At 41.8% G+C, this 27,871-nt stretch overlaps 1 protein-coding gene across 2 annotated transcripts; it reads left to right on the top strand.

Moving 5' to 3' along the window:
* The first annotated feature begins 8 nt into the window (after nucleotides 1-8).
* On the top strand, nucleotides 9-27,795 carry LOC140065027 (proton channel OTOP3-like). Of its 2 annotated transcripts, none has more exons than XM_072112456.1 (7): nucleotides 9-129; nucleotides 10,470-10,817; nucleotides 12,414-12,550; nucleotides 17,669-17,727; nucleotides 18,695-18,801; nucleotides 18,892-20,093; nucleotides 25,845-27,795. In XM_072112456.1, exons 1-7 carry the CDS (start codon nucleotides 24-26, stop codon nucleotides 26,013-26,015), a joined length of 2,130 nt encoding a protein of 709 aa, XP_071968557.1. In that variant the 5' UTR covers nucleotides 9-23; the 3' UTR covers nucleotides 26,016-27,795. The 2 variants fall into 2 exon arrangements, with proteins under 2 accessions (XP_071968557.1, XP_071968558.1); XM_072112457.1 differs by lacking the exon at nucleotides 9-129 and adding an exon at nucleotides 9,661-9,747.
* The last annotated feature ends 76 nt before the right edge of the window (nucleotides 27,796-27,871 follow it).

Raw genomic sequence — 27,871 nt, 5'->3', positions numbered from 1 at the left:
TAAAGCAAACAAGAGAAAAATCAATGCACCTGCCCTACAGGGCAGAGGCGAGGAGCAGTCACAGGCGGAGGAGAGAAGTTCAAGGAGTCACGCCAGACGGAGCTGCCTCGGGAAGAGCCTCCACTACAGGTGGGTAATGTGACGGGATCTCTAGATAGATTATGTGATAATACGAGATAGGAGACAGGTTTATGGTTATTGTTCCTCAGGGTTAAAGATGATGGCACGGGATTGGGATCTTAAGGAATCTAATACACAAAAGTGCAAGGCATGCAATGATGTCGGACAGCCATAAATAGGACATGTCATTCATTTGGAAAGTTTTTTGATGGTCTACTTTTATTGTCACACAAAATTCATAAAAAATGTTGTGCTATATTTGTGAATTTATCAAGCTCTTGACCTGACCTGACTCAAACCTGACCAGCTAAGCTGGTTTATCAGGTTTGGGGTCAGTAATTCCGTCCTGCTGAACAGGGTTCAGGATGTTACGGTTGCGCTCACACGTGGCGTTTTGAAACCCAACACAACAGCCGAGGAGAGGAGATTTGCCCAATTAAATTGCTGTTAACATTTCCGTTTTTTAAACACTTATGTTAAAGGAACGTTAACATGTAGTAAACACAAATGTTAATGTATTCGGGAAAATTTCCTCTTAGCTGTTTCAAAATTAAATGTAAATGTCACGTGTGAACGCAGCCTAAATTTGGACTAAGGACTCTTTCACACTGGGGTAGTTTTTCACATCCATGCTTCTGTGATTTATCAAAGCTAACTTAACCCATTCAGTTCTGTGGCTGCTTTCACATTTAATAGTAATAGTAAAAATTTCTTTATTTATATAGCGCACACAGATTACGCAGCGCTGCACAGAGTTTGCCAAATCAGTCCCTGTCCCCAATGGGGCTCACAATCTAATCACCCTACCAGTATGTTTTGAGGTGTTGGAGGACCCGGAGGAAACCCACGCAAACATACAAAGTCTTTGCAGATGTTGACCTTGGAACTTGAACCCAGGTCCCCAGCGCTGCAAGGCTGTAATGCTAACTACTGAGCCACCGTGCTGCCCCATTGAATTTTTTTTTAACAACTCATCTATTGTCTGTGAAAAAACTGATGACTGTCCAGTTTTTTCCACCGATGATGCTGGGGAACCAGGTGTTATGCCTTCTAACCAATGTTAAACCTTCAGGGGTTTTTTGGCAGATGTGGAAAAAAAAACGGAACAACGGAAGCATAAAAGATGTAAACAGTAATTAAGACGGACAAAAAAAAATGGAAATACAGTGTGAATCAGCCCCAAGTGTCTACACACATCATTTTTTTATTGTCATTGTGCTCTCTGTGATTTACAAGGACACCATACATATTTTCCATGTGCTTTTTGACGTTTCAGTTTTTTACCACCGATCCATGGAAAAAATTTTGAGCCTGACAATAGAAATCTATGGGTCCTTAAAAAAACACTGCTGACATTAGTGTTCAGTCAGTTTTTTTTCACTGATGAAGCTAAATTATTAATGTGGGGCTATGTTTATATGTTTCAGTTGAATTGCGCTTTGAAACACAATTCAGTCAGAGCGGAAGTAGGGCTTTTCCTCATCGCATATGAGTTTTAAGTGAGTTGCATGTAATCGAGAAAAAACGCCATGGGGGAGATTTATCAGAAGTGTCTGAGAGCAGAACTGTTCTAGTTTCCCATGGCAACCAATCAGAGTTCAGCTTTCATTTTCCCAGAGCTGTTTATAAAATCTAAGCTGAACTCTGATTGGTTTCCACTAGAACAGTTTTACCTCTTCTGATATATCATGTTTTGCATGTAAACAGTACAAAACGCATGGGAGGCCATTTATCTTTAGTCTGGACATTTGTCACTTTACTTTATTATTTTCTCAGTTTTGGACTTTTTTGATTGATCTTAGATATGTATGTGAGTCTGTTGTTTTTTTTGCATGAATTCTAGTGTAACCTAATTTTACACTAGGCACATGTGGCCTTTTGAACCAGTTTTTGGGCCGTTTTTAAGCAGTCCGCTAAAAAACGCATGCGTTTTTTTGAAAATGGATCAGTTTTTTGACCGTTTTTGTCCGATTTCTAATTATCTTAATTAAGATAATTGGGGAAAACTGTCAAAAATGGATGAGTATTCAAAAACCGCATGCGTTTTTAAACGGACTGCTTAAAAACGGCCCAAAAACGGGTTCAAAACGCCACATGTGCCACCATCATAAGCCTGCTCGGGAAAGGAGTTTATATGAGCCAAATATTGTGACTTTTTTATACGTCCATATCTAAATTCTAAATATCTATCAAGCGCATTACTGAAAAAACACGTAGGGCTCTAATTTTCACAAAAACATAAGGAAAATTGTCTTCTACATTGAGTTTTTTGCAATCGGCTGCATGAACATTAGATGGTTAAATGAGTTGGCTTATGTAACGAAAGAAAATTTAAAAATAGTTTCACAGAAAATGAGGTTATAATTACAGGTGACTAAAAAATCTGCAGACACAACGTTATGATAGATAATTGCAGTGTGCTGGAGACTACGTGGATAATGGTTTTCACAGGTATTACTAGTAAAATGCTTAGGTGGCTATAGGCTGTGGCACTGTCATGCCCATACCATGCTTATACACACCATGTACTTAAAGGGAACCTATCATTAGGACAACAAAAAAATACCAGTCAACAACCTGTTATCCAGGGCAGTGACAGCATCACAATGATGAAGTCAAATTTGAGGTGTCAAGATGGGGTGTCCTATAGGACAAGTACATCATCATAAATGACCTTCAGCAGCTGCCTTGTTGTGATGATTGCCCCTGACTTTGGGTACACACACACGCCGTGTGGGCATACCGCCGTGTGCTGGAGAGGAGGAGGAAGTGGCCCCTCCTCCCTCCATAGAGAATAGCGGCGCACGGCCGCACACACGCCAAAAGACAGAGCATGCTCTATCTTTTTGCGGTGTGCGGTCCATATCGGTGCCACACATGTGCGCACCGTATCTGCGCCGTGCCGCTATTGCCGTCTATGGGGACGTACATGCGGCCGCATGTACGTCCCCGCAGACGGCCTTGTGAATGAGCCCTTTGGGGGAAGAAACATCCCAAGATGGACATTCTCCACTATCGTGACTCTTTACAGGTCATTTGAGTACATGGCTCAATAAGAGATGACTTGTGTGCCTGAAAACTGGCGTACAAGCTGTGATTGTGATTAGTCACAATTACGGGTACAAAGACAGGAATTGTGACTTCTCCAACCTCTACACCGGTTGGGCAGGGAGGGGGAGGTGGCAGCCCATACAGTGGGCACAACCTGGTATAGAAGCGCCACAGGAGTGCCACTCAGCGCTTATGGTAAATGTGCCCCTATGTCCTTATACTGCTTCATGTTGGCTTGTGGTGAATCTGAATCCTCATGACAGGTTCCTCAGGGTTGAAGATCACAGATGATTAAGGAGCTTTGTTAGGCCTAAGGCCCCTTCTCCACTGGCGTTTTTCACGCGCGAGTTCTGCGCGTGCATTTGACGCTCAGAACTCGCATTGCACTCTGTCCCATTGTATTCAATGGGTCTTTCTCCATTAGCGTTGTTTTTGACGCGCGTGCTTGCGTTCGTTTGCACGCGCTTCAAAATCGCAGCATGCTCTATTTTTGCGAGTCACGCGCAATTTTCACGCCCCATTCAAGTCTATGGAGATGCATCAAGAACGCATTGCACTCGCAATCATTGCAAGTGCAATGCGAGTGCAATGCGTTTTAAACGTAAGGGTTGCTAGGTGACCAGAATAACATTATTTCCCCTGCTCGCGATCGAGCATTTAATTAAAAAAACACAGTGAAGAACAGTGAAGAATAGAATAAAAACAGTGAACACAGTGAACACAGTGAACACAGGATCATTTAAGATAAAAACACAGTGCAGAACACAGTGCAGAATAGATTACAGATGTTCGGCACATCTGCTTACTTGTCGGGAGATACGCGCGGAACGGCGCGAACAAAATAGCATGTGAAGAACAATATATATGTGTGAAGAACACATTGCAGATGTATTTAAACATCTGCAATGTGTTCTTCACACACATATATATTGTTCTTCACATGCTATTTTGTTCGCGCCGTTCCGCGCGTATCTCCCGACAAGTAAGCAGATGTGCCGAACATCTGTAATCTATTCTGCACTGTGTTCTGCACTGTGTTTTTATCTTAAATGATCCTGTGTTCACTGTGTTCACTGTTTTTATTCTATTCTTCACTGTTCTTCACATCTGCTAACTTGTCGGGAGATAATATACGCGCGGAACAGTGAAGAATAGATCGCAGATGTTTGCAAATTATCAGAAGACATTATTTTTCAATTAAATAACACATTTTAATCCCAAACCATGGTCCCTTTGAAAAATGCTCGAGTCTCCCATTGAATCGCGCGTCAAAAATGCGCCGAAAACGCAAAAAAAACGCAAATTACTCCAAGGAAAAATGGAACAAAAACGCAGCCAAAACGTCAGTTTTTCACGCATTGCACCCTGACGTGAAACGCAACGCTAGTGTGCAAGAGGCCTAATCGATGAGAGACAGGTTTTCCCCATCACATGTAGGCATAGATATTCATCAGCGCCATATGGTGGAAGGCTAACTCCATGCCGTCTTTATAGAAAACCTATGTCGGTAAACGAGTATTTATACCTTCATGAATGTGGAATTTTGTGCCATGATGGTGCCCATGACTCATGAGATGACTATGAGATTGCTATGATACACTCCAATCTATTATGTTGATGAGTCCCGCTCTTCATCTACTGGAAGCAAACAATGGAGGGTCTTACAAAATGGTAGTGAAGATGTTGAAAACCATAAAAAACTTGTTTGAAAAATACATTTTTCATTATTTAAAAATGCCATTGACATTTACCAATGATGCTACCGACATAATTGTATTGGTAAGGAAACAACCTACACGTTGTAGTGAATCTTTCACCAGATTATGCTACTGCAACTTCCACTGGAATATCGACCACATAACCCAAAAAGTTTTGGGCTTTACCGTTCCCCTTGTCAAAGGCGCGTGTACCTATCCAGTTTGATGTTGTTGGTTCTGATTGGTTATTTCTAGTATGTAGGAGAAACCTACATGTAAATGTCAATTTATAGAGTTCTTATAGAGCAAAGGAACAGAGAAATACTGAATTTCATGAAAAGATGATCCATAATGAATAATTCATGTCAGGAGAATAATAATAGCAGCTAATAATAGTTCATTGACTCTAAGCAGCTAAAAATATCTATGAGTTAACTGTATACCCGAGTACTCCACATGAATACAATGGACTCATCACTGATGAGTGCAAACTGGTGCACCATAGTGCACCATATTCAGGATTTCTGGTGCCCGTTCTTCATGAATCTGGCGCCCCCTGCACACCTCCGACAGAGTGCACCCCACCTTTTTGGTGCACCTTTAACATGGAGCGTGCAACAAATTTCTGTCTTACTTTGCATGATAAATGTGGCGCACGGTCCGACTGAGCACCGGAACGCCCCCTACAGTGCAGAAATTTGTGTCGCATGAAGAGTAGCGCAGTCGCGGTCACGTGTGACACAGATGTGGTGCAGACACTTCTTAAATATCTGTGCAGGCAGTTTGCACCTGAAAGATTGTGCAAAGTCGGACACAAAACGGGCGTAAACCATTAATAATTGTGCCCCTAGATGTTTGGTTTGAGGCACTACGAATTACATTTTGTGCCATATGATTTAATAACCAAGCAGACCTTTTTATAGAATAAAGGCAGTGCCCTACTTAAGGACACCCGTCTTACAGACGACCCATAGTTAAAGACGGACCCCTCTGCCCACTGTGACCTCTGGTGAAGTCTCTGGATGTTACTATAGTCCCAGGCTGCAATGTCTCTATTGAAGCTTTATTGATAATCCTTGGTCCAATTAATGCCAAAAATGAAACACCAATTGTCACTGGGGCAAAAAAAATTTTTTTCTGGATCTACAATTATAAAATATACAGCTTCGACTTACATACAAATTCGACTTAATAACAAACCTATGGAACCTATCTTGTATGTAACCCGTGGGCTGCCTGTATACTCTCCTGGAACATTTACAAGTACAGGCAGTCCCCTACTTAAGAACACTCGACTTACATACGACCCCTAGTTACAAATGGACCACTGGATATTGGTAATTTATTGTACTTTAGTCCTAGGCTACAATAATCAGCTGTAACAGTTATCACAGGCGTCTGTAATGAAGCTTTAGTGTTAATCCTGGTTCTTATGACAACCCAACATTTTTAAAATCCAATTGTCACAAAGACCAAAAAAGTTCTGGCTGGGATTACAATGATAAAATATACAGTTCCGACTTTCATACAAATTCAACTTAAGAACAAACCTACAGACCTTATCTTGTATGTAACCCGGGGACTGCCTGTATTCACTTTCCATAAACAAATGTATAAGGGTCTGATAGTTAGGGGTCCCAATAAGAACGGGACTCCACAAGTCCTGCCATGTAGGACTTCTGGGAGATCAATAAATCTCTGGCTGGTCAAGCATCTGCACTCCATTCATGCCGGCACATATGGGCTCCGGCACATATGTGGTGCAGCTGGTGGACTACCAGCAATCAGATAGTCCATGGTATGGTACGTATTGTGTTCGATGGAAACATTGGAGCCTTTCGTAATTGTTAGTAGATTTTTCTCCATATTGATTAATAGTCATGATGACTTTTCCCTCTTATTTGACTTGGGTTTACATTACAGTTTACTTTAGCATTATGTAACACACAAGCCCCATTGATTTTGTAACTTCGTTCTATTAAAATCTATTAAACGTAAACTAAATGTTCATAGTAAATATTGCGTCATGACCTCCAGTTGTGTAACCTCTACCTCAGGAATTTTTGAGGTAATGGAAAGAAATGTCGGTTAAAAGGAATTGTTTAGGATTTATGATCAGAGTCTTCAGAGTAAATCCACCCTCAGACAAAGGACACAATACAAAGAATAAGGCAAAATGGAAAAGCCTTGTGTGAAAAACCAGGTGACCCCATGAATCCATAGCTTCTAGAACCATCTTTACTGCAAGAACTTGAAGTTATCTTTTTTTTCTGTATGACTCTCAGTCTCTCATTGAACTATTTTTCAAAAGTTTACTTCAGGTCATTGATGTTTGTGGACAGGTTTGGGCTGAGCCACCAGAGTACCAGAAGATCCTCTAGTAGGCCCAGGCCCCAACACAATACAAGGCCTAATAGATCTGTCCATCCAATTTGGACTCTACTGGGGAAATTGTGTAAAATGAATGGTGGCACTCAGAGTCTTTATCTAGTGGACCAAGGAGCCACAGTCTCATACTGTATATGGACATTAATACAAAACCTGCAAGTAAAGGACCCTAATGCTTGGAAATGACCCTGGGGACAACAGCATGGTGCCAACATAAAGTGTACTTGCCACACTCTGGATTCCAGTTACTTTGATTTTTTGGTCCTCAGCAGTGAAAGCTGGGCCAGAAGCCCAGGATCTGCTTTTGTCAATCATCAGTCAGCGATTGTGACTCAAAAATAGATGATGTCCCATGGTGCCAAAATGTCACTGATTGACCTAAGATCATTGTTGCTGTGTTTTCTTTATGCTGCTATGTTGAAAATTATCTATATTCAGGCGTGAAAACTGCCCAAACTTCTGCTTTTATAGAAGTGGTCAAACTTGCTGATGATCAATTACCCTAGGCCAGTGATGGCGAACCTTTTAGAGGCCGAGTGCCCAAACTGCAACCCAAAACCCCACTTATTCATCGCAAGGTGCCAACCAAAAATTAAAGCAGCAACTTATTGCTCCCTGTTCAACAACATATTGGCCTCCTGAGGACATCAATACAGTAGAAAGATGGAAAATTGTCATCATTTTAGCTTCTTTCCAGTTTCCCTCTGTACACAGAGAATTGTGTGGCCAGTAGAAGGTCCTCCAAAGATAATTGGCCCTGTCTATTCATTCTCCCTCTTCCTACACTCCCAAGTAGCAAAGCAAATATCGAAATATGACTGAAAGAAGCATCTTTTAAGTTGCTTGGGACTGCAGGAAAATTCTATGAGTCTTGTCTGGTGTGCTGGGGCGATGGCCCGGGTGCCCACAGAAAGGGCTCTGAGTGCCGCCTCTGGCACCGGTGCCATAGGTTCGCCACCACTGCCCTAGGCTTTTGCTTACCTACACTTGGCTCCTACCTATCCTCTCAATTCTTGGGAAAGCAGTAATGGAGTACATAAAGGAAAACCACCATTAAGAGTTAGACAAAACAAACTACAGATACTCACCTAAGGTCCTCTTCATCCCTATCCCGGCGATAGTCTTCTTTAATGTTGACACATGTTGAGTTAGAAAAAGCAGGCCAGAGTGCAGGGACACGATATCTAGCACTGTGCTAATTATTTATGCCTCTCACATGACACACCATGAAGGGGGAAGTGACATCACGCAGGAGGCATGAATAATTAGCAGCCCAGAGCTCCGGACATCGCGTTCCTGCTCTCCAGCCTGCTTTTTTCCAGGCAATCCTAGCGTGTCAACATTAAAATAGACCACCGCCGGGATCGGAATGAAGAGGACCCTATGTGAGTATCGGTATTTTGTTTTAGTCTAACTCATACTGGTAGTTTTCCTTTAATACCTAGAGCTCTTCCATTTTGGCTTTGTCCTGCTGGGTAAAACCATAGTATTCTAAGAGGTAGGACTTTGTTTTTCTCATGAATGTAGGTGAGACAGATGTGTCAATGACATTCAGACACACCAATCTAAAATGGAATGTGATGGATGTCTCTCTTAGAATCTTGCCTTAGTATCTCTAAGTAATTCTTAGTATCTCTAAGTGATTCCAAAGGTGCTTGAGCATCTTATAATTTCCATCTATCCTGTACTTACTGAATAATTTACAAGCACCTCCTCCATTATTATCCTATAGTATTTACTTTACTTAGCAGCTTTGTACTGTTACAGTGTTCCTTCCAATTATATAACGAGGCCAGGGTGAGTCAGGGCAAGCCCAAACACATTTTTTGGCTGGCAGGGTGTAATAACAAACCAAGACAAGGGGAAACCGCCCTTCTTTATGACCCTTTTTTTAAACTTTGCAATTAGTCCAAAACCAAACACCCTCTACAAGTTACTTTTATTTTGACAACCGGTACAATGTTCCATAGGGTCCTGGTATAGACTGGGGCCAAACTATGGTTAACACATGTAGCCCATTGTTTAGGTTTACGGAAACTATGGCTCGACCACAATGTGTACCAAAATCTTATAACTAATACAAACTAAACCAGTCATTATACAGTTAATTCTTGTCCTCAGGTAACCTGTGTAGCAATTCTGATGAGGCAGTGAGACAATCGAGTTTTCTGAAGCCCTGAATAAAAATAATATTATTAAGCAGCATAAACATATTAAAATATTCCATATGCAGATTCATTCACACTTTACCATTTCATCAATATTCAGAAGTTTCATTTTAGCTTGGAAAAAATCCCGCAGAGAACATTTTGAATGTAGAGTGATCAATGAAGGGGTGGAGTTTTATAAAATGGGAGGGGCCTTAATATTTTGGGTACAGTGCAGTGCAGTTCCTGCTCTTGCAGATTGTTCTACGGCCTGTAACGGGACATTGAGGAGGTTGAGCAGGGAATTGCTGTTGGAACAGAGCACGGAGGCTCCTGCCAGGACGGTGAGAAGGAGGAGGGTGGGCATGGATACATAGCAATGTATTTATATATTTTTCATTATAATATTGAGTCGAAATTGGACCAAGATGAAGGGAAGAAGTGCTGGGAGGTCACACAGTGATCCCTGGTGGAACACCGCTGCATGAACCACCCATTCCCAACTATGCTGAAAATTCCGTAGTCAAGTTGACTCTACTGGACAGATCCCACCATATATAGGTGGACACACAATGGGGGTCATTTACTAAGGGCCCGATTCGCGTTTTCCTGATGTGTTACCCGAATATTTCCGATTTGCGGCGATTTCCCCTGAATTGCCCCGGGATTTTGGCGCACGCGACCAGATTGTGGTGCATTGGCGCCGGCATGTGCGCAACGGAAATCGGGGGCCGTGGCCGAACGAAAACCCGACATATTCTGAGAAATCGCCGCATTTAAAAACGGAAAATGTGTTGCGGAGCTTGCACTTACCTTCACTCAGCCGGCCTCGGTGTATTCCAGTGCGTCCCAATGCTCTTCAGCGCAGCCGCGCCACCTGGTGGACGGCGGAGGAACTGCCTTAGTGAATCCTGGACGGACCCGAATCCACCGCAGAGAAGGCGCCGCTGGATCACGAATGGCCGGGTAAGTAAATCTGCCCCTATATGACCACAACAATATGACATTTAGATGTTTCCCGATAAGTTTCTTGAATAATTGACTCGTATTTCATGATTCTTTTCAGATATGGAACTTAAAGAACCAAAAGAGCCCATCACCCACGAAGGATTTAATCTAAACTATGAGCAATCATGGCTCCACCGACACTGCCGGTCTCCGCTGATCCATCACAAGCGTGCAAGGGGAACTGGGCGACTGTTCTCGGGACTCCTGGCTATGAACGTGGTATTCCTGGGGGCTGCCTTGATCAGTAGTGTCGCGATAAGTTCAATGCCCCAGCAGAACTCCTACATTTTCCTTTCGGTTCTTATGTTCTGCAGCTCGGTATGGGCGCTCTACCATTTACTGTGGACACGTAGAACAGATGGAGCGGTTGAACAGGACCACCATGCTGGTGCAATATTCTTGAAAGGTTAGTAAAATCGGGGGAATATAAATGAGTATTTAGTCTATATGGCTGATTTGTAACTCACCAGCACGATAGTAACCACATAACATAGTCAGGACCAGAGAGCATTAACAGCAGGCCCACTGGTGCACGGTCACTGCTCCAAAGCCGGAGCTACTGTGCATGCGCAGAACTCCGGCTTCGTGGACGAGGGCGCGCGCTGAAGATATTTGGTAGGAGGATCAAAGAGGCTACTGGGGCGTGGAGTAGCCGCGCCGTGTAGCCTCAGCTCTGGCTACTCCACGCCCCAGTAGCCTCTTTAGAAAATTAACATATTAGGGCAATAAAAGTTATAAAAAGATACAGGGGACGTGAGAGTTAGCCCTGAAAAGGGATATCCTCATGTCCAATAGATGCACCTACCACCCGATCTACCTTAATAGGTAGATCCGTGGTGGTAGGTTTCCTTTAAAGGACATCTACCACCAGGATAAAGACTTACAAACCAGGTACATGGACATACTGTATGTGCCCCCTCTGGCAGGATCTTCTTTTAGCTTTTTAAGCCCTTGCTTTTGTGAACAAAAAGGTTTTAAAAATTATGTAAATGAGCCTGAGGGGCTCCTGGCTTAATTTACATCTATGGAGTTCGGAGCCTCTCAAGACCATTTGCATAATTTTTAAAACCCTTTTTCGTAAAATCAAGGCTTAAGAAGCTAAGAGAAGAGCAGATCCTGCCAGAGGGGGTGCACACCAGTATGTCAGTGTGCTTGGTTTACAAGCCTTCATCCTGGTGGTAGATCTCTTTTAACTTAAACCTTATTGGTCCTAATGGGAAATCGGTAATTGGGCAGTGATAGAAGATTTCTTTCTTTTCTTTTTTAATAAATATTCTTTAATTACATCCAAATCAAAATGTACAATGCCTCAAATTTTTACTTTCTTCAACCCCTTAACGCCGAGGCCCTTTTTCTTTTTTGAGGTTTATTTTTCACTTCCCAGCTTCAAAAATGTATCACTTTTTTATTTTTCCATGTAGAGAGCTATATGGGGGTTCGTTTTCTGCATAACAAATTGCACTTCATAGTGACGGTATTTAATATCCCATGCCGTGTACTGGGAAGCCGAATACCCGCAGCCGACATGTGATGTGACTATACATAAATTGTATTAACATTTTCACAGCTGCTTAAACTTCCACAAATTAAGTAAACGGATTCAAAACAGCCAAACGCATGGTAAATGCTTAAAAAGAATGGACCGTGACACAGCACCCTTAGTACATCAACCTTGATCTTTGACAATCTGGAGTAGGGTCACGTGGCAATTATGGTAGTTACATCATTTAGCATTTCCTCATAGATAAGGAAGCATTCAGCAAAACAATAGAGCTGCGCTAGAAGGCAGCTGTAACCACTAGATCAGGAAAATCTTTTAGCTCTAGCGATGTCTTTTTTAATTTTTTTTGTTTGTTTGTTTTTTTATTTCAGCCTTTAAAAAGTGTCTTAAATGTGGCGGAGAACATTATAGACATTTTTCTTTCAAGTTTCTTAGTATATCTCCAAATGTGATGTAAGGGTAACATTATTTGTGTTATTCCCACTTCTTCCTTCTCTTCAGTGTCCCTTGTTCTCTTTGGGACCTGCAGCCTCCTGGTCAGTGTCTTTAAAATTGGCTACGATTCAAGTCTCTTCTCGTGTAAGCTGCCGAGTGAATTTGTCTTCTCCATCATGAAAATCATCTTTATAGTCATACAGGTAACATTATTGTGCTATTGCTTATTCTCGTATTTTTGAATAGATGATGTTTTTGTGCATTTATCTTCTTTATTTATGGCCTTTTTCGTCCAAAATGAAGTTCCGAAGGGCTTCACCAGAGCCCCTCCAGACTCCAACTTCTTGGGCTATTATTAACATAGTACTTCTTACCCGCCCACCGCACCATCCTCTCTGCTTCCTCCTGCCGACGCTTCTGAACTGACAAGGAGCTTTCCATGACTCTGTAGGCTTCAGTTTGAGTTGTCACTGGCTAAATATGACTGAAGGACCATGAGAGCTAGAGCGCAGATGCGAGATTTCAGACATTTCTGTCTGTGGAGCGCTCCGGGGGACTTGTAATGGCCTGTGTGGCCGTAGCCCCCAAGGGGCTCTAATGATGGCCCTAGATCACTTCGGGTCATTGACACATTTTTAAAACTTCATATTTGCGCAAAGTAGGCCAAAAAAAAGAACGTAAATACACGTCCAGAATCATGGTGCCCATACGCCCGCTGTGGGTGACGCAGCTTTACCAACTTACACTTTGATTTCCTTTAAAGGGGTTGCCTGGTCCCTTCTAATGACCTGTTCTCAGGATAGGATAGTAGGATGTGATTAGTGACAGAGCAAAGATGGGCCATGCATTGACAAGCTAATCCAGCTTCCCCTGGGCAGGGGTGCACCAGCCACGAGGCGAGTGGAGCCTTTCACCTCAGGCAGCACCGCCTACAGCAAGGTGGGGGGCAGCATCAGGGGTCCTGACACTTAACAATGTCTCTTTACACCCAATGTTAATTGAGATGTAAGACACTACATGGAGCACCCACATACTAAAACAAAAAACTGATATGTTCCTACTGCATGGGGTGGAGTGGGGCACCATTCTCTAGCTTGCTATAGTTTAGGTTCACCCCTGCCCCTGGGCACTGGAAATTATAAGATGGGCGAACTTGGAGGCAGAAGGCAGTGTCCATCGGATGGTGGTTGTGCCAGGGAACTCCATCTTCGATCCTATTCAAGGGAATAGGAGCCAAATCTACGGTTGTCTGTATCTAAGGGGGCGTTCCCGAGGCCATGCACAGGGCCGGGAGGAGAAGAAGGGAGGGAAGAGCGCTCGTCATCTCTCCTCCCTCCACAGGCAAAAGGGCCGCAACCAGGTCACGGCCCCCATAGCAGTCGTGTAAAAAATGTCAGGCCAATCTGCCAGTTTCAATAGGACCAGTTGACCATGGTATGTGCAGGGCCGCCGATAGGGCAGTACAACTGGTACTGCCCTATGGGGCCCGGACTCTAAGACACTAGGGGGGGGGGGGGCCCGGGGGCCCGGCCGGTGGGCCGCAGACTGTGCGGTCTGTGCTGCACACAGAGCCGGATCATCATTGGCGCTCTTGGAGCGCCAGCGCCGGGCCCCCGGATGCAAATTTATTGATTGGGGGCCCCCGGGCTGGCGCTCCAATGATCCGGCTCCTGCTGTGGCCCCCGGCAGGCCTCGACCATCGGCAGTCGGGCAGGGGCCTCCGTCCGTCCGGACCGGAAGCTCCTGCCCGTCACTATATAGTGCTCGATGCGGCCATTTCCGGCCGCTCGAGCACTATTACTGGAGCGATGTGGCCGGAAGACAACCCCGGCGCACATCGCTCCATGAACTGGGATGCGCGGCCGCGTGATGACGTCACCACGCGGCCGCGCACCCCTTCCTTCCCGGACGCGGCAAGACGAAGCAAGACACGGGACCTGAGGTGAGTAAAATGTTTTTTTTTTATCAAACAGTATTAAAAGATGGTGGGGGCATAAATATCTAAATTAATTAATTTGTCGTGGGCAGCACATTAAATAGTTAATTGTGTGTGGGGGGGGCAGCAGCATATTAAATAGTTTATTATGGGGGGGCAGCATATTAAATAGTTTATTATGGGGGGGCAGCATATTAAATAGTTAATTGTGTGTGTGTGGGGGGGGGGGGGGTAGAATATTAATTCCCTCACGCTCTGAGGTTTACATGTATGGCACAGAGGTGCGGCGCCACCATCTTTATTCCTATCATTGGTTGCCATAATAGCCTTGGGTCTTCATCAGACCCAAGGCTGCATGGCATCTGCAGTTTCGTTACAATGTACCAGTGGCTCATTGTAATGAATACTTTATAAAAATGCCATAAACTGCAATACATATACAGTAGTATTGTAGTATATGGTAGGAATGATAACACCATCTAGGGTTAAAGTACTCTAAAAAGTAGTAAAAAAAAAGTATAAAAAATAAATCCCCCCCTTCCCTAGAACTGATATTAAATTTAATAAACAGTAAAAATCACAAACACATTAGGTATCGCCGCATCTCAAAATATCTGATCTATCAAAATATAAAAACGGTTATTGCTGGTGTTGAACCACATTACTGAAAATAGCGCCCAAATATCCGAAACGCAACTTTTACACAATTTTACATAACATAAAAAATGTAATAAAAACTGATCAAAATGTCGCACAGCCCTCAAAATGGTAGCAATGAAGACGTCAGCTCATGACTCCTCACACATCTCAGTACCTTATACACTCAAGTATAAGCCAACCTGATATAGCCTTCCTCCTGCCCCGTATACAGCCAGCCAGCCCCCATATATACCCAGCACCTGCCCCCGATATAGCCTGCCTCTGCCTCCGTATATAGCCAGCTCCTGCCATTGTATAGCCTTCCTCCTGCCCCGTATATATATAACCAGATCCTGCCCTTGTATAGCCTTCCTCCTGCCCGTACATATAACCAGATCCTTCCCCCGTTTAGCCTTCCTCCTGCCCCTATAAAGCCAGCTCCTGCCCCTATAAATCCTTCCTCCTGCCCCGTATATAGCCTTCCTCCTGCCCCTATAAAGCCTTCCTCCTGCCCCTATAAATCCTTCCTCCTGCCCCGTATATAGCCTTCCTCCTGCCCCGTATATAGCCTTCCTCCTGCCCCCGTATATAGCCTTCCTCCTGCCCCCGTATATAGCCTTCCTCCTGCCCCTGTATATAGCCTTCCTCCTGCCCCCGTATATAGCCAGCTCCTGCCCCCGTATATAGCCAGCTCCTGCCCCCGAATATAGCCAGCTCCTGCCCCCGAATATAGCCAGCTCCTGCCCCCGTATATATAGCCAGCTCCTGCCCCCGAATATAGCCAGCTCCTGCCCCTTGTAGCACTCAAAAAAAGAAAGTCAAAACGCACCTGCCGCAGGAAAGGTGGGTTTTGACTTTCTTTTTTTTTTATTGACTCGAGTATAAGCTGAGTTTGAAGTTTTAGCACATTTTTTGTGCTGAAAAACTTGGCTTATACTCGTGATGAGGTTTTAATTTTTTAAGATGTATTAAAATTCAATAAAACCTGTATAAATGTAGTTTCCCTGTGATCTTACTGAACCAAAGAGTAAAGTGTACAAAATTCATTTGGGGGTCCAGTATACTGCATAATTAATGGAGGGGGCAGAATATAAAATAGTTTAGAGGAAGCCAGTGTATGAAATTTATTGGGGGTGAGGCCCAGTATGTAAAATAGTTCACAGGGTGGGGTGAGGGGGCAGTATATTAAATAATTAAATTAGAGGGTCCAGTCTCTAAAATTCATGTGGCGCCCCAGTATATCAGAAAGGGCCATAAGTCGGTAAATTAATTCATTAAAGGGGGCAATATATAAATGAAGTCATGGGGGAACCATATATTGTGTAATTGGGGGGTGACATATAATTAGGGGTACAGTATTACTCCGGGTCTGTAGTATAGTAATATATGCAGGGAACACAGAGGTTTTATTGTGGGGTATATTTGGGGGGGGGGGGGCATATTTCTGTTAATCAGGTGACATTATACTGTGAGTAACTGTGGTATTTTTAGGTGAACAGTGTGGGGTATGCGCTGCAAAAGACATCTGGTGGAAGATTCTTTAGCCATAGGTTACGTCGATTCTGGCCCTGAAGTAGAAGAAGTAGAAGTCACCTGTGAGGTACTAGACGCCACTTCTGCAGTACCGGTAATGTATTAACTGACTAACCTTCTAGTGTGAGACATCTCTGAGCTTGTACTGTACATGTCCTGTTATATTCCTAGTGTCTATAGTGAGCCAGCATTGTGGTGTGGGGTTATTGTCATCAGTTATTGTTATGGTTTTCAGCGTTTTCTTATTTATCAAGCTTGATAAAGGTTCCCTGTGAGCCAAAACATCACTCTACTTTATTGTACTCTTGCTTAAACATGGAATAAAGAAGACTACTTGTTTCACCTTACATTGGATATTTTGGAGTGTGTGTGAGGGGTATATATGATATATGTGGGGGCACAGTGTGGTCAGTTGTGGTGTGAGGGGTATATATGATATATGTGGGGGGCACAGTGTGATCAGTTGTGGTGTGAGGGGTATATATGATATATGTGGGGGAACAGTGTGGTCAGTTGTAGTGTGAGGGGTATATATGATATATGTGGGGGGCACAGTGTGGTCAGTTGTAGTGTGAGGGGTATATATGATATATGTGGGGGGCACAGTGTGGTCAGTTGTAGTGTGAGGGGTATATATGATATATGTGGGGTACAGTGTGGTCAGTTGTGGTGTGATGGGTATATATGATATATGTGGGGGGCACAGTGTGATCAGTTGTGGTGTGAGGGGTATATATGATATATGTGGGGGAACAGTGTGGTCAGTTGTAGTGTGAGGGGTATATACTCTTCCTGCAGTGGGATAATACACACAGAGATGTCACTGTACAGGGATAATAAACACAGTGATGTCACTGTACAGGGATAATAAACACAGTGATGTCACTGTACAGGGATAACAAACACAGTGATGTCACAGTACAGGAATAATACACACAGTGATGTCACTGTACAGAGATAATAAACACAATGATGCGACTTGTTAAAATGTGGCACTATACACAGAGGGCATATGGCAGGAGGCTTGTTCGGTTTTGGGGTGTGTTGGGGCCCAGACACTTTTGCTGTATGGGGCCCCGAATTTCCTGATGGCTGCCCTGGGTATGTGTATAAGGTTCTTGCATTTCTTCTTCAAAGGCAGATCATGGAGGAGATGAGGATTTCCAGTTGTATTTTGGCATCTTAAGTGGTGAATTATGTCTATTTTTTGCAGACATTTCTTCTATGGTTTTCCTGCAGGGATTGTATCCAGGTCCTACACAATGTTAGTAGGTGAGTGTAATGTAAATGTAAATTTTCCAGTGACATAACCATTTGAGGGCTTGTTTTTTTTTTTAGCGGCACCATTTTATGTTTTATATAAAAGAAATAGGGAAAATCCGTCATTGTTTGTGGCTGCCATTTTCTTTATGAAAACTGTGGTGTAGGAATGATATTTAGTAATCTTCAGCACATTGTTTTTAAAGATTTTTATACATTTTTACTACCCCGATAAAAAGATTTTTTTTTTTTTAATTCCTTCATGTCACCATATTTTGATAGACTAATTACTTGTTAGCTATTATTGGAGGGGCGATCTTTAAAATTACAGCAGAAGTATAGTTCTAGGTGCTATAGACTCTAGGATTGGGGCATCAGCAGTGATGCTCCCCATCCAGTCTCTCAGCTTGACGGAAACCCATCATCAGATATGTTGTGAAACAGATTAACACTTCCCAGATCATGTTTATGTTGTGGCTCAGTAATGCAGCATCGTCCAGAAAATCAACTTTGAAGTGAGGTGTAAATTGGTTGTATAAAGCCATGGGGTGGAGAGTTTAGCACTGAAGTCAAGCTCTCCCCTTTCTCAGAATGTCCTTTCTGTTGGGATTGACATCATGAACCAGACGTTAGGCTACCTGGTTAGTGATGTCCTAGGAACGTCAGTTAGAGTGAAGGAACACCATGAGGAAGAGAGAGCTTGACTTCAGTGTTAAACTCTCCGCCTCCTTGACTTTAAACTTAAAAGCAGATTTTCTGGATGATGCCAACCCACTGGACCATGAAAGAAACATGAACTGGAAGCTGTTACCATATATTGATAGTGGCTTATTAGGTTAATTTCTGCATGCAGTTTCTCTTTGACTTATCTCAGGCAACATATAACTTATTTACATTCTTTGAAGTCATTTTTTGTAGGTTTATACTCATAAAAGATAAAAGTTGACTGCAAGGTCACTCATTTTACGTCAATTTCCAGGTGGGGCATAATGTTAGCTCTGGCCACCAATCTACTACTTTGGCTCCTGGCTGTGACAAATGACTCTGTGCACAGAGAAATGGAGAGCTTACATCTAAACGACACCGGTAGGTAGTTCTGACCCAAATTCTACAGTACCTGAGTAATATTGTAGTCATTTAGTTCTATTACTAACATAATCTTACTTCTAACCCTAGAAAAGGAAGAAGGCACCGGATGCTTGTGCCCTAAATTCTCAACTTGTTGGACCTTTCAGAGGGGATATGTGACGCTCTACCCTTTCAACCTGGAATACAGTCTGATTGGTGCCTCCATGCTTTTCATAATGTGGAGGAACGTTGGCAGGAGAGATGTCCACCATTTTGGATTGTCCCATCCCAGATTCCGTCTGCAAGGTGTCCTTTATGGTCCAGTTCTAGGGGGCGCTGCGTTACTTGTTGGAATATGTATCTTCATCCAGTATCAAGTCCAGGCTTCTGCAGGAACTGTAGTGACCGGCTCATTGGTCTTATACTTTACGTACAGCATCATTCTTCTCTCCAGTATGGTTGTTGCTTGCGTTTTAGGGATAATTGCCCGAACTTTTCGAGATAAACGGCACGTGGAGCTCACAAGGCATGATAGTGAAAATGGTGAAGAACCTAATAAACAGAGCAGAGAAAAGAGGCAAAAAGAGAGTAAGGAATGTAGGCATAGAAACGTGGAGAAGACTAAGGACCATGGCCCCTCAGAAGGAGAAGCTGAGGAGCACAAAGAGTCAAATGGAGTAGAGAATAGGAATTTTGAGGACCACGAACATGTTAGATACTGCACCATAGGTGAGGAGGAAAAGTCTCAGGACAAAGAGAAGCAAGAAGAGAATGGATTGAGCAACGTACATATTGGAATCGAGGAACTGGACAAGGAACACAAGATGGAACACCTAAACACTCATCAGACAAGGCTAAAATTCAGGACCGAGAAACACACACATCACCATGAAGACATCAGCCATGGAGGTCCACCTAAGAACTACACCAGAAGTCTGGAAATTATTCTCCTACTTGGAGCTGCCCTTGGTCAATTCTCAATTTCTTATTATTCCATGGTGGCCATTATAGCCACTGGTTCGTGGACTCTGCTCAACATATTGAACCTGGTATATTCCATCGTGATGATCTTACAACATATGGTGCAGAATGTTTTTATAATAGAGGGCATGAGCAAAGAGCACAAGGAGCAGTACTATCTACAGACAAACAAGGAGAGCAAAGAGGATCACGAGGAGGCCCCTCGTCGGCTCTCCATGTTTGAAATCCGTAGGGCATCTCTGGCTTATTTACAAAGCGTTGGCCGTATCAGTGTCAGCCGCAGATTGGTGAAGGAGGTGGCGCTCTTCCTGGTGCTCTGCAATTTTATGGTGAGTTACACTTTGTAGGAAAGAACATAAGTCCTAAATAATTGTGTAAAATGGTGAAAGTAACTCTACCCGAGATTTCTACATCAATATAGACATGCACTCCAAAGAGTAATAGGTGAAGGGGCAGATGATCCCGGGATCCACACCCACATAATATTGTGGTCTCATCACAATTTCCTTTTATTTCAATTGACTTTAAATGGCTTCCAGTAGGGCGGTTTAAAACTCTTCCATTATTACTTAAGTAATTTGAGGCAGGGCCGGCGCCAGCATTGGGCATACCTGGGCAAGTGCCCTGGGCCCAGGGCTGCTGGGAGGGGGGCCCACATAAGGCTGTACATAATAAATCCATGAGGTGAGGGGGGCTGTATCTAAATCAATAGGGGGTGAGGGGGGCTGTATATAAAATAACCATGAGAGGCAGCATATATAATAACCATGAGGGGCTGTATATAAAATAACCATGAGGGGGCTGTATATAAAATAACCATGAGGGGTCTGTATATAAAATAACCATGAGGGGGCTGTATATAAAATAACCATGAGGGGGCTGTATATAAAATAACCATGAGGGGGCTGCATATAAAATAACCATGAGGGGCTGTATATAAAATAACCATGAGGAGGCTGTATATAAAATAACCATGAGGGGCTGTATATAAAATAACCATGAGGGGCTGTATATAAAATACCCATGAGGGGGCTGTATATAAAATAACCATGAGGCGGCTGTATATAAAATAACCATGAGGGGGCTGTATATAAAATAACCATGAGGGGCTGTATATAAAATAACCATGAGGGGGCTGTATATAAAATAACCATGAGGGGCTGTATATAAAATAACCATGAGGGGCTGTATATAAAATAACCATGAGGTGCTGTATATAAAATAACCATGAGGGAGGCTGTATATAAAATAACCATGAGGGGGCTGTATATAAAATAACCATGAGGGGGCTGTATATAAAATAACCACGAGGGGCTGTATATAAAATAACCATGAGGGGGCTGTATATAAAATAACCATGAGGGGCTGTATATAAAACAACCATGAGGGGGCTGTATATAAATAACCATGAGGGGCTGTATATAAAATAACCATGAGGGGCTGTATATAAAATAACCATGAGGAGGCTGTATATAAAATAACCATGAGGGGTTGTATATAAAATAACCATGAGGGGGCTGTATATAAAATAACCATGAGGGGGCTGTATATAAAATAGCCATGAGGGGGTTGTATATAAAATAACCATGAGGGGTCTGTATATAAAATAACCATGAGGGGTCTGTATATAAAATAACCATGAGGGGGCTGTATATAAAATAACCATGAGGCGGTTGTATATAAAATAACCATGAGGGGCTGTATATAAAATAACCATGAGGTGCTGTATATAAAATAACCATGAGGGGGCTGTATATAAAATAACCATGAGGGGCTGTATATAAAATAACCATGAGGTGCTGTATATAAAATAACCATGAGGGGCTGTATATAAAATAACCATGAGGTGCTGTATATAAAATAACCATGAGGGGGCTGTATATAAAATAACCATGAGGGGGCTGTATATAAAATAACCATGAGGGGGCTGTATATAAAATAACCATGAGGGGCTGTATATAAAATAATCATGAGGGGCTGTATATAAAACAACCATGAGGGGGCTGTATATAAATAACCATGAGGGGCTGTATATAAAATAACCATGAGGGGCTGTATATAAAACAACCATGAGGGGGCTGTATATAAATAACCATGAGGGGCTGTATATAAAATAACCATGAGGGGGCTGTATATAAAATAACCATGAGGGGGCTGTATATAAAATAACCATGAGGGGGCTATGTATAAAATAGCCATGAGGGGGCTATATATAAAATAACCATGAGGGGCTGTATATAAAATAACCATGAGGGGCTGTATATAAAATAACCATGAGGGGGCTATATATAAAATAACCATGAGAGGGCTGTATATAATATAACCATGAGGGGCTGTATATAAAATAACCATGAGGGGCTGTATATAAAATAACCATGAGGGGCTGTATATAAAATAACCATGAGGGGGCTGTATATAAAATAACCATGAGGGGGCTGTATATAAAATAACCATGAGGGGGCTATATATAAAATAACCATGAGGGGGTTGTATATAAAATAACCATGAGGGGGCTATGTATAAAATAGCCATGAGGGGGCTGTATATAAAATAACCATGAGGGGCTGTATATAAAATAACCATGAGGGGCTGTATATAAAATAACCATGAGGGGGCTATGTCTAAAATAACCATGAGGGGGCTATATATAAAATAACCATGAGGGGGCTGTAAATAAAATAACCATGAGGGGGCTATGTCTAAAATAAACATGAGGGGGCTGTATATAAAATAACCATGAGGGGGCTGTATATAAAATAACCATGAGGGGCTGTATATAAAATAACCATGAGGGGACTGTATATAAAATAACCATGAGGGGGCTGTATATAAAATAACCATGAGGGGGCTATATATAAAATAACCATGAGAGGTCTGTATATAAAATAACCATGAGGGGGCTGTATATAAAATAACCATGAGGGGCTGTATATAAAATAACCATGAGGGGGCTGTATATAAAATAACCATGAGGGGCTGTATATAAAATAACCATGAGGGAGCTGTATATAAAATAACCATGAGGGGCTGTATATAAAATAACCATGAGGGGGCTGTATATAAAATAACCATGAGGGGCTGTATATAAAATAACCATGAGGGGCTGTATATAAAATAACCATGAGGGGGCTGTATATAAAATAACCATGAGGTGCTGTATATAAAATAACCATGAGGGAGGCTGTATATAAAATAACCATGAGGGGGCTGTATATAAAATAACCATGAGGGGGCTGTATATAAAATAACCACGAGGGGCTGTATATAAAATAACCATGAGGGGGCTGTATATAAAATAACCATGAGGGGCTGTATATAAAACAACCATGAGGGGGCTGTATATAAATAACCATGAGGGGCTGTATATAAAATAACCATGAGGGGCTGTATATAAAATAACCATGAGGAGGCTGTATATAAAATAACCATGAGGGGTTGTATATAAAATAACCATGAGGGGGCTGTATATAAAATAACCATGAGGGGGCTGTATATAAAATAACCATGAGGGGCTGTATATAAAATAACCATGAGGGGGCTGTATATAAAATAACCATGAGGGGGCTGTATATAAAATAACCATGAGGGGGCTATATATAAAATAACCATGAGGGGCTGTATATAAAATAACCATGAGGAGGCTGTATATAAAATAACCATGAGGGGTTGTATATAAAATAACCATGAGGGGGCTGTATATAATATAACCATGAGGGGCTGTATATAAAATAACCATGAGGGGCTGTATATAAAATAACCATGAGGGGGCTGTATATAAAATAACCATGAGGGGGCTGTATATAAAATAACCATGAGGGGGCTATATATAAAATAACCATGAGGGGGTTGTATATAAAATAACCATGAGGGGGCTATGTATAAAATAGCCATGAGGGGGCTGTATATAAAATAACCATGAGGGGCTGTATATAAAATAACCATGAGGGGCTGTATATAAAATAACCATGAGGGGGCTATGTCTAAAATAACCATGAGGGGGCTATATATAAAATAACCATGAGGGGGCTGTATATAAAATAACCATGAGGGGGCTATGTCTAAAATAACCATGAGGGGGCTGTATATAAAATAACCATGAGGGGGCTGTATATAAAATAACCATGAGGGGCTGTATATAAAATAACCATGAGGGGGCTGTATATAAAATAACCATGAGGGGGCTGTATATAAAATAACCATGAGGGGGCTATATATAAAATAACCATGAGAGGTCTGTATATAAAATAACCATGAGGGGGCTGTATATAAAATAACCATGAGGGGCTGTATATAAAATAACCATGAGGGTGCTGTATATAAAATAACCATGAGGGGCTGTATATAAAATAACCATGAGGGAGCTGTATATAAAATACCCATGAGGGGGCTGTATATAAAATAACCATGAGGGGGCTGTATATAAAATAACCATGAGGGGGCTATATATAAAATAACCATGAGAGGTCTGTATATAAAATAACCATGAGGGGCTGTATATAAAATAACCATGAGGGTGCTGTATATAAAATAACCATGAGGGGCTGTATATAAAATAACCATGAGGGAGCTGTATATAAAATACCCATGAGGGGGCTGTATATAAAATAACCATGAGGGGGCTGTATATAAAATAACCATGAGGGGGCTATATATAAAATAACCATGAGAGGTCTGTATATAAAATAACCATGAGGGGGCTGTATATAAAATAACCATGAGGGGCTGTATATAAAATAACCATGAGGGGGCTGTATATAAAATAACCATGAGGGGGCTGTATATAAAATAACCATGAGGAGGCTGTATATAAAATAACCATGAGGGAGCTGTATATAAAATACCCATGAGGGGGCTGTATATAAAATAACCATGAGGGGGCTGTATATAAAATAACCATGAGGGGCTGTATATAAAATAACCATGAGGGGGCTGTATATAAAATAACCATGAGGGGGCTGTATATAAAATAACCATGAGGAGGCTGTATATAAAATAACCATGAGGGAGCTGTATATAAAATACCCATGAGGAGGCTGTATATAAAATAACCATGAGGGGGCTGTATATAAAATAACCATGAGGGGGCTGTATATAAAATAACCATGAGGGGCTGTATATAAAATAACCATGAGGGGGCTGTATATAAAATAACCATGAGGGGGCTATATATAAAATAACCATGAGGGGGTTGTATATAAAATAACCATGAGGGGGCTGTATATAAAATAACCATGAGGGGGCTATATATAAAATAACCATGAGGGGCTGTATATAAAATAACCATGAGGGGGCTGTATATAAAATAAACATGAGGGGGCTATATATAAAATAACCATGAGGGGGCTATATATAAAATAACCATGAGGGGGCTGTATATAAAATAACCATGAGGGGCTGTATATAAAATAACCATGAGGTGCTGTATATAAAATAACCACGAGGGGCTGTATATAAAATAGCCATGAGGGGTCTGTATATAAAATAACCATGAGGGGGCTGTATATAAAATAACCATGAGGGGCTGTATATAAAATAACCATGAGGGGGCTGTATATAAAATAACCATGAGGGGCTGTATATAAAATAACCATGAGGGGGCTATATATAAAATAACCATGGGGTGCTGTATATAAAATAACCACAAGGGGGCTGTTTGGGATAAACTAGGGAATATTTTAGGGAACAGGAGACTGTTTTAGATTCTGAATTTCTATTGCCACCTTGTGAGTTCACTGTAAAGTGGCCCACTGAGAATCTGGATGTTTGGGCGCTGTCGCCCAGTGGTCTACTGAAACTTGGAACCGACCCTGATTTGAGCTTTTCTGCTAGTTACACATCACATGATCTCCCTTTTAGTAGTTACAAACAATATCCAACATGTTTACAGAGTCAGGAGATAAGAAACCACAGACCTCTGCTCTGATGAGCTGCTAAGGACCAGAGCAAAGTAATCGCTGGTTATAGGTGATGAAAGTAACGGGTAAAGTTGTCCATCATGACTAGACATTTTAAATTGTGAAAAAAATGACTGAAGTGTTGCGGTATGGCCATCATCTCATGTGTTCCCCTTTGTATTACAGCTATGGATCATGTCGGCCTTTGGGGATCACCCCCAGTCTGCAAATGGTGTGGAGCAAGAATACTACGGCTTTTCAGTCTGGTTTTCGATTCTCAATTTTGGACTCCCTCTATCGGTGTTTTACAGGATGCACAGTGTCGGGGGATTGCTAGAGGTCTACGTCACCGCCTGATGTGGTTCTTCCATCTCAAGCTTGGATGTTGGGATATGAGATTTTTGAAATAACTTTTGGATTAATTTCGGTACCGAGAATCCAATGGACCTACAGACAGGTCATGCTCAATTCTGAGGGAGTCTCTGGTTTGGTTGACGAATTTGCAGATTCTGTTTCCCATGGGGCACTGCCTCTAAAAAAGTCTCCAGACTTCAAATGGGTCTCCAGTACCCCGATATGGATACAGGGTATTCTGTGTGTTGATATTTAAACAATTTAAAGGGAACCTCTCACCACATTTCAACAAATACTACTAGTGAAAGGTTGCCATAGAGACCTAATAAGTAACTGACACCCTTCCTTTAGCTAAAAATCATTTCCCTTACATCCCCATAAATCAACTTTATCTTATATTACTTGACATCAGAGAGGGCGTGTCCTGCTCAGATGTCCCCTCCCAGCACTTCAAGTCATGTGACCAGGGTGATGTCATCTAAGGTCCTGGTACATCTGCAACGTCTACCCCATGTATATATCTGATCACATGAAATCACAGCAGCCTTCATGGAGGATGGAGAGAAGTAGAAATCCATGGAGAATAAAGAGAAGTAGAAATCCATGGAGGCATGTGATCAGATATAGTCTGTACATAGCAGTTACTTTAGTTAAGTAAATTGTGGTAACTGATTCCCTTTAAAGCTCCTGGAATTATATACATTTTAGGACACGGCCCCCAACCAAACGAGTGATTTGAAAACGTTTTGGTCTGCTCATATGGAGTCTCTTAAAACTTGAACTGCCTGGTTAAAAAAAAAAAACATATTTTTTTTTTGTTAGCTTTAATTTCTGTTAGTTTTGGAACCCGACATGCAATTTGGGCTTTACTGTCAAGTGGGTGGTCCCAAGCTGGAAAATAATTCTGACACTACCCAACTTGTAATTTTAGTCCGCCACAGGCCAAGTTGTCCACTGATGCATTTTGCATTTACCTCAGCTGTAAAATATGGAATTGTTGTAATAAGATGATTAAAACTGATTTTAAAAAAAATCTTTCTATTCTAGAAACAGCGCCGCTATTGTTAAGAGGTCGTGTTAGGTATTACAGCTCAGTGCTATCAATTTGTCAGAGCTGCTTGACAACCTCTTTGTGATATATGGTTGTTATACCGCGAAGAAGGTAGAGGCATAGTATAAAAGATTTTTTTAATAACAATAACTTTTTTTTAACTTTGGTAAAAAAAATTTGGTATAATAATCTTTTCAGAGACATTTATGTAAACGTTATTAAAGTAAAGAGGATCTGTCCGCTGAACGCTAACATTTCCTATAAAATAACAATTTGTCTTAGAACTCAACACCATAAAGTTCCTTGGCCTGGAAATGTATACATTAATTGACAAGTGGGCGTTACCATTCCACCTCTAAGGGGCTGCACAAAGCAACCAAAAGTAATTTCAGCCGCAATATTTCATGAGAAATGTAAGGAATTGCTAAAATGGACATGTCGTGAGAGGGGACATCCTTTTTTCCGGTATAAATGAAGGTAATCGGAAGAGGGAACATGTAAATACATGGGTGGAGATTTATCATAAGTCTCTTAGAGCAGAACTGTTCTAGTTGCCCATGGCAACCAATCAGAGCTCAGCTTTCATTTTTCCACAGCTGTTTATAAAATGAAAGCTGAGCTCTGATTGGTTTCCATAAGCAACTAGAACAGTTTTACCTCAGACACTTGATGACAAATCTTCCTCATGGACTCCTGCACTGCACATATAAGAAATGAAACTGTGAAGTAAAATACCAAAAATAGTTTCTTATTCATGTACCTATGGATAATGACAATTAAATAACAATTATGGAGCATCTTTTCTTAT

This window comes from Engystomops pustulosus, chromosome 6 (assembly GCF_040894005.1).
Source record: "Engystomops pustulosus chromosome 6, aEngPut4.maternal, whole genome shotgun sequence".
Lineage (NCBI taxonomy): Eukaryota > Metazoa > Chordata > Amphibia > Anura > Leptodactylidae > Engystomops > Engystomops pustulosus.
Note: the sequence above shows the minus strand (reverse complement) of the source record. Positions and strands in the feature narration are given on the sequence as shown.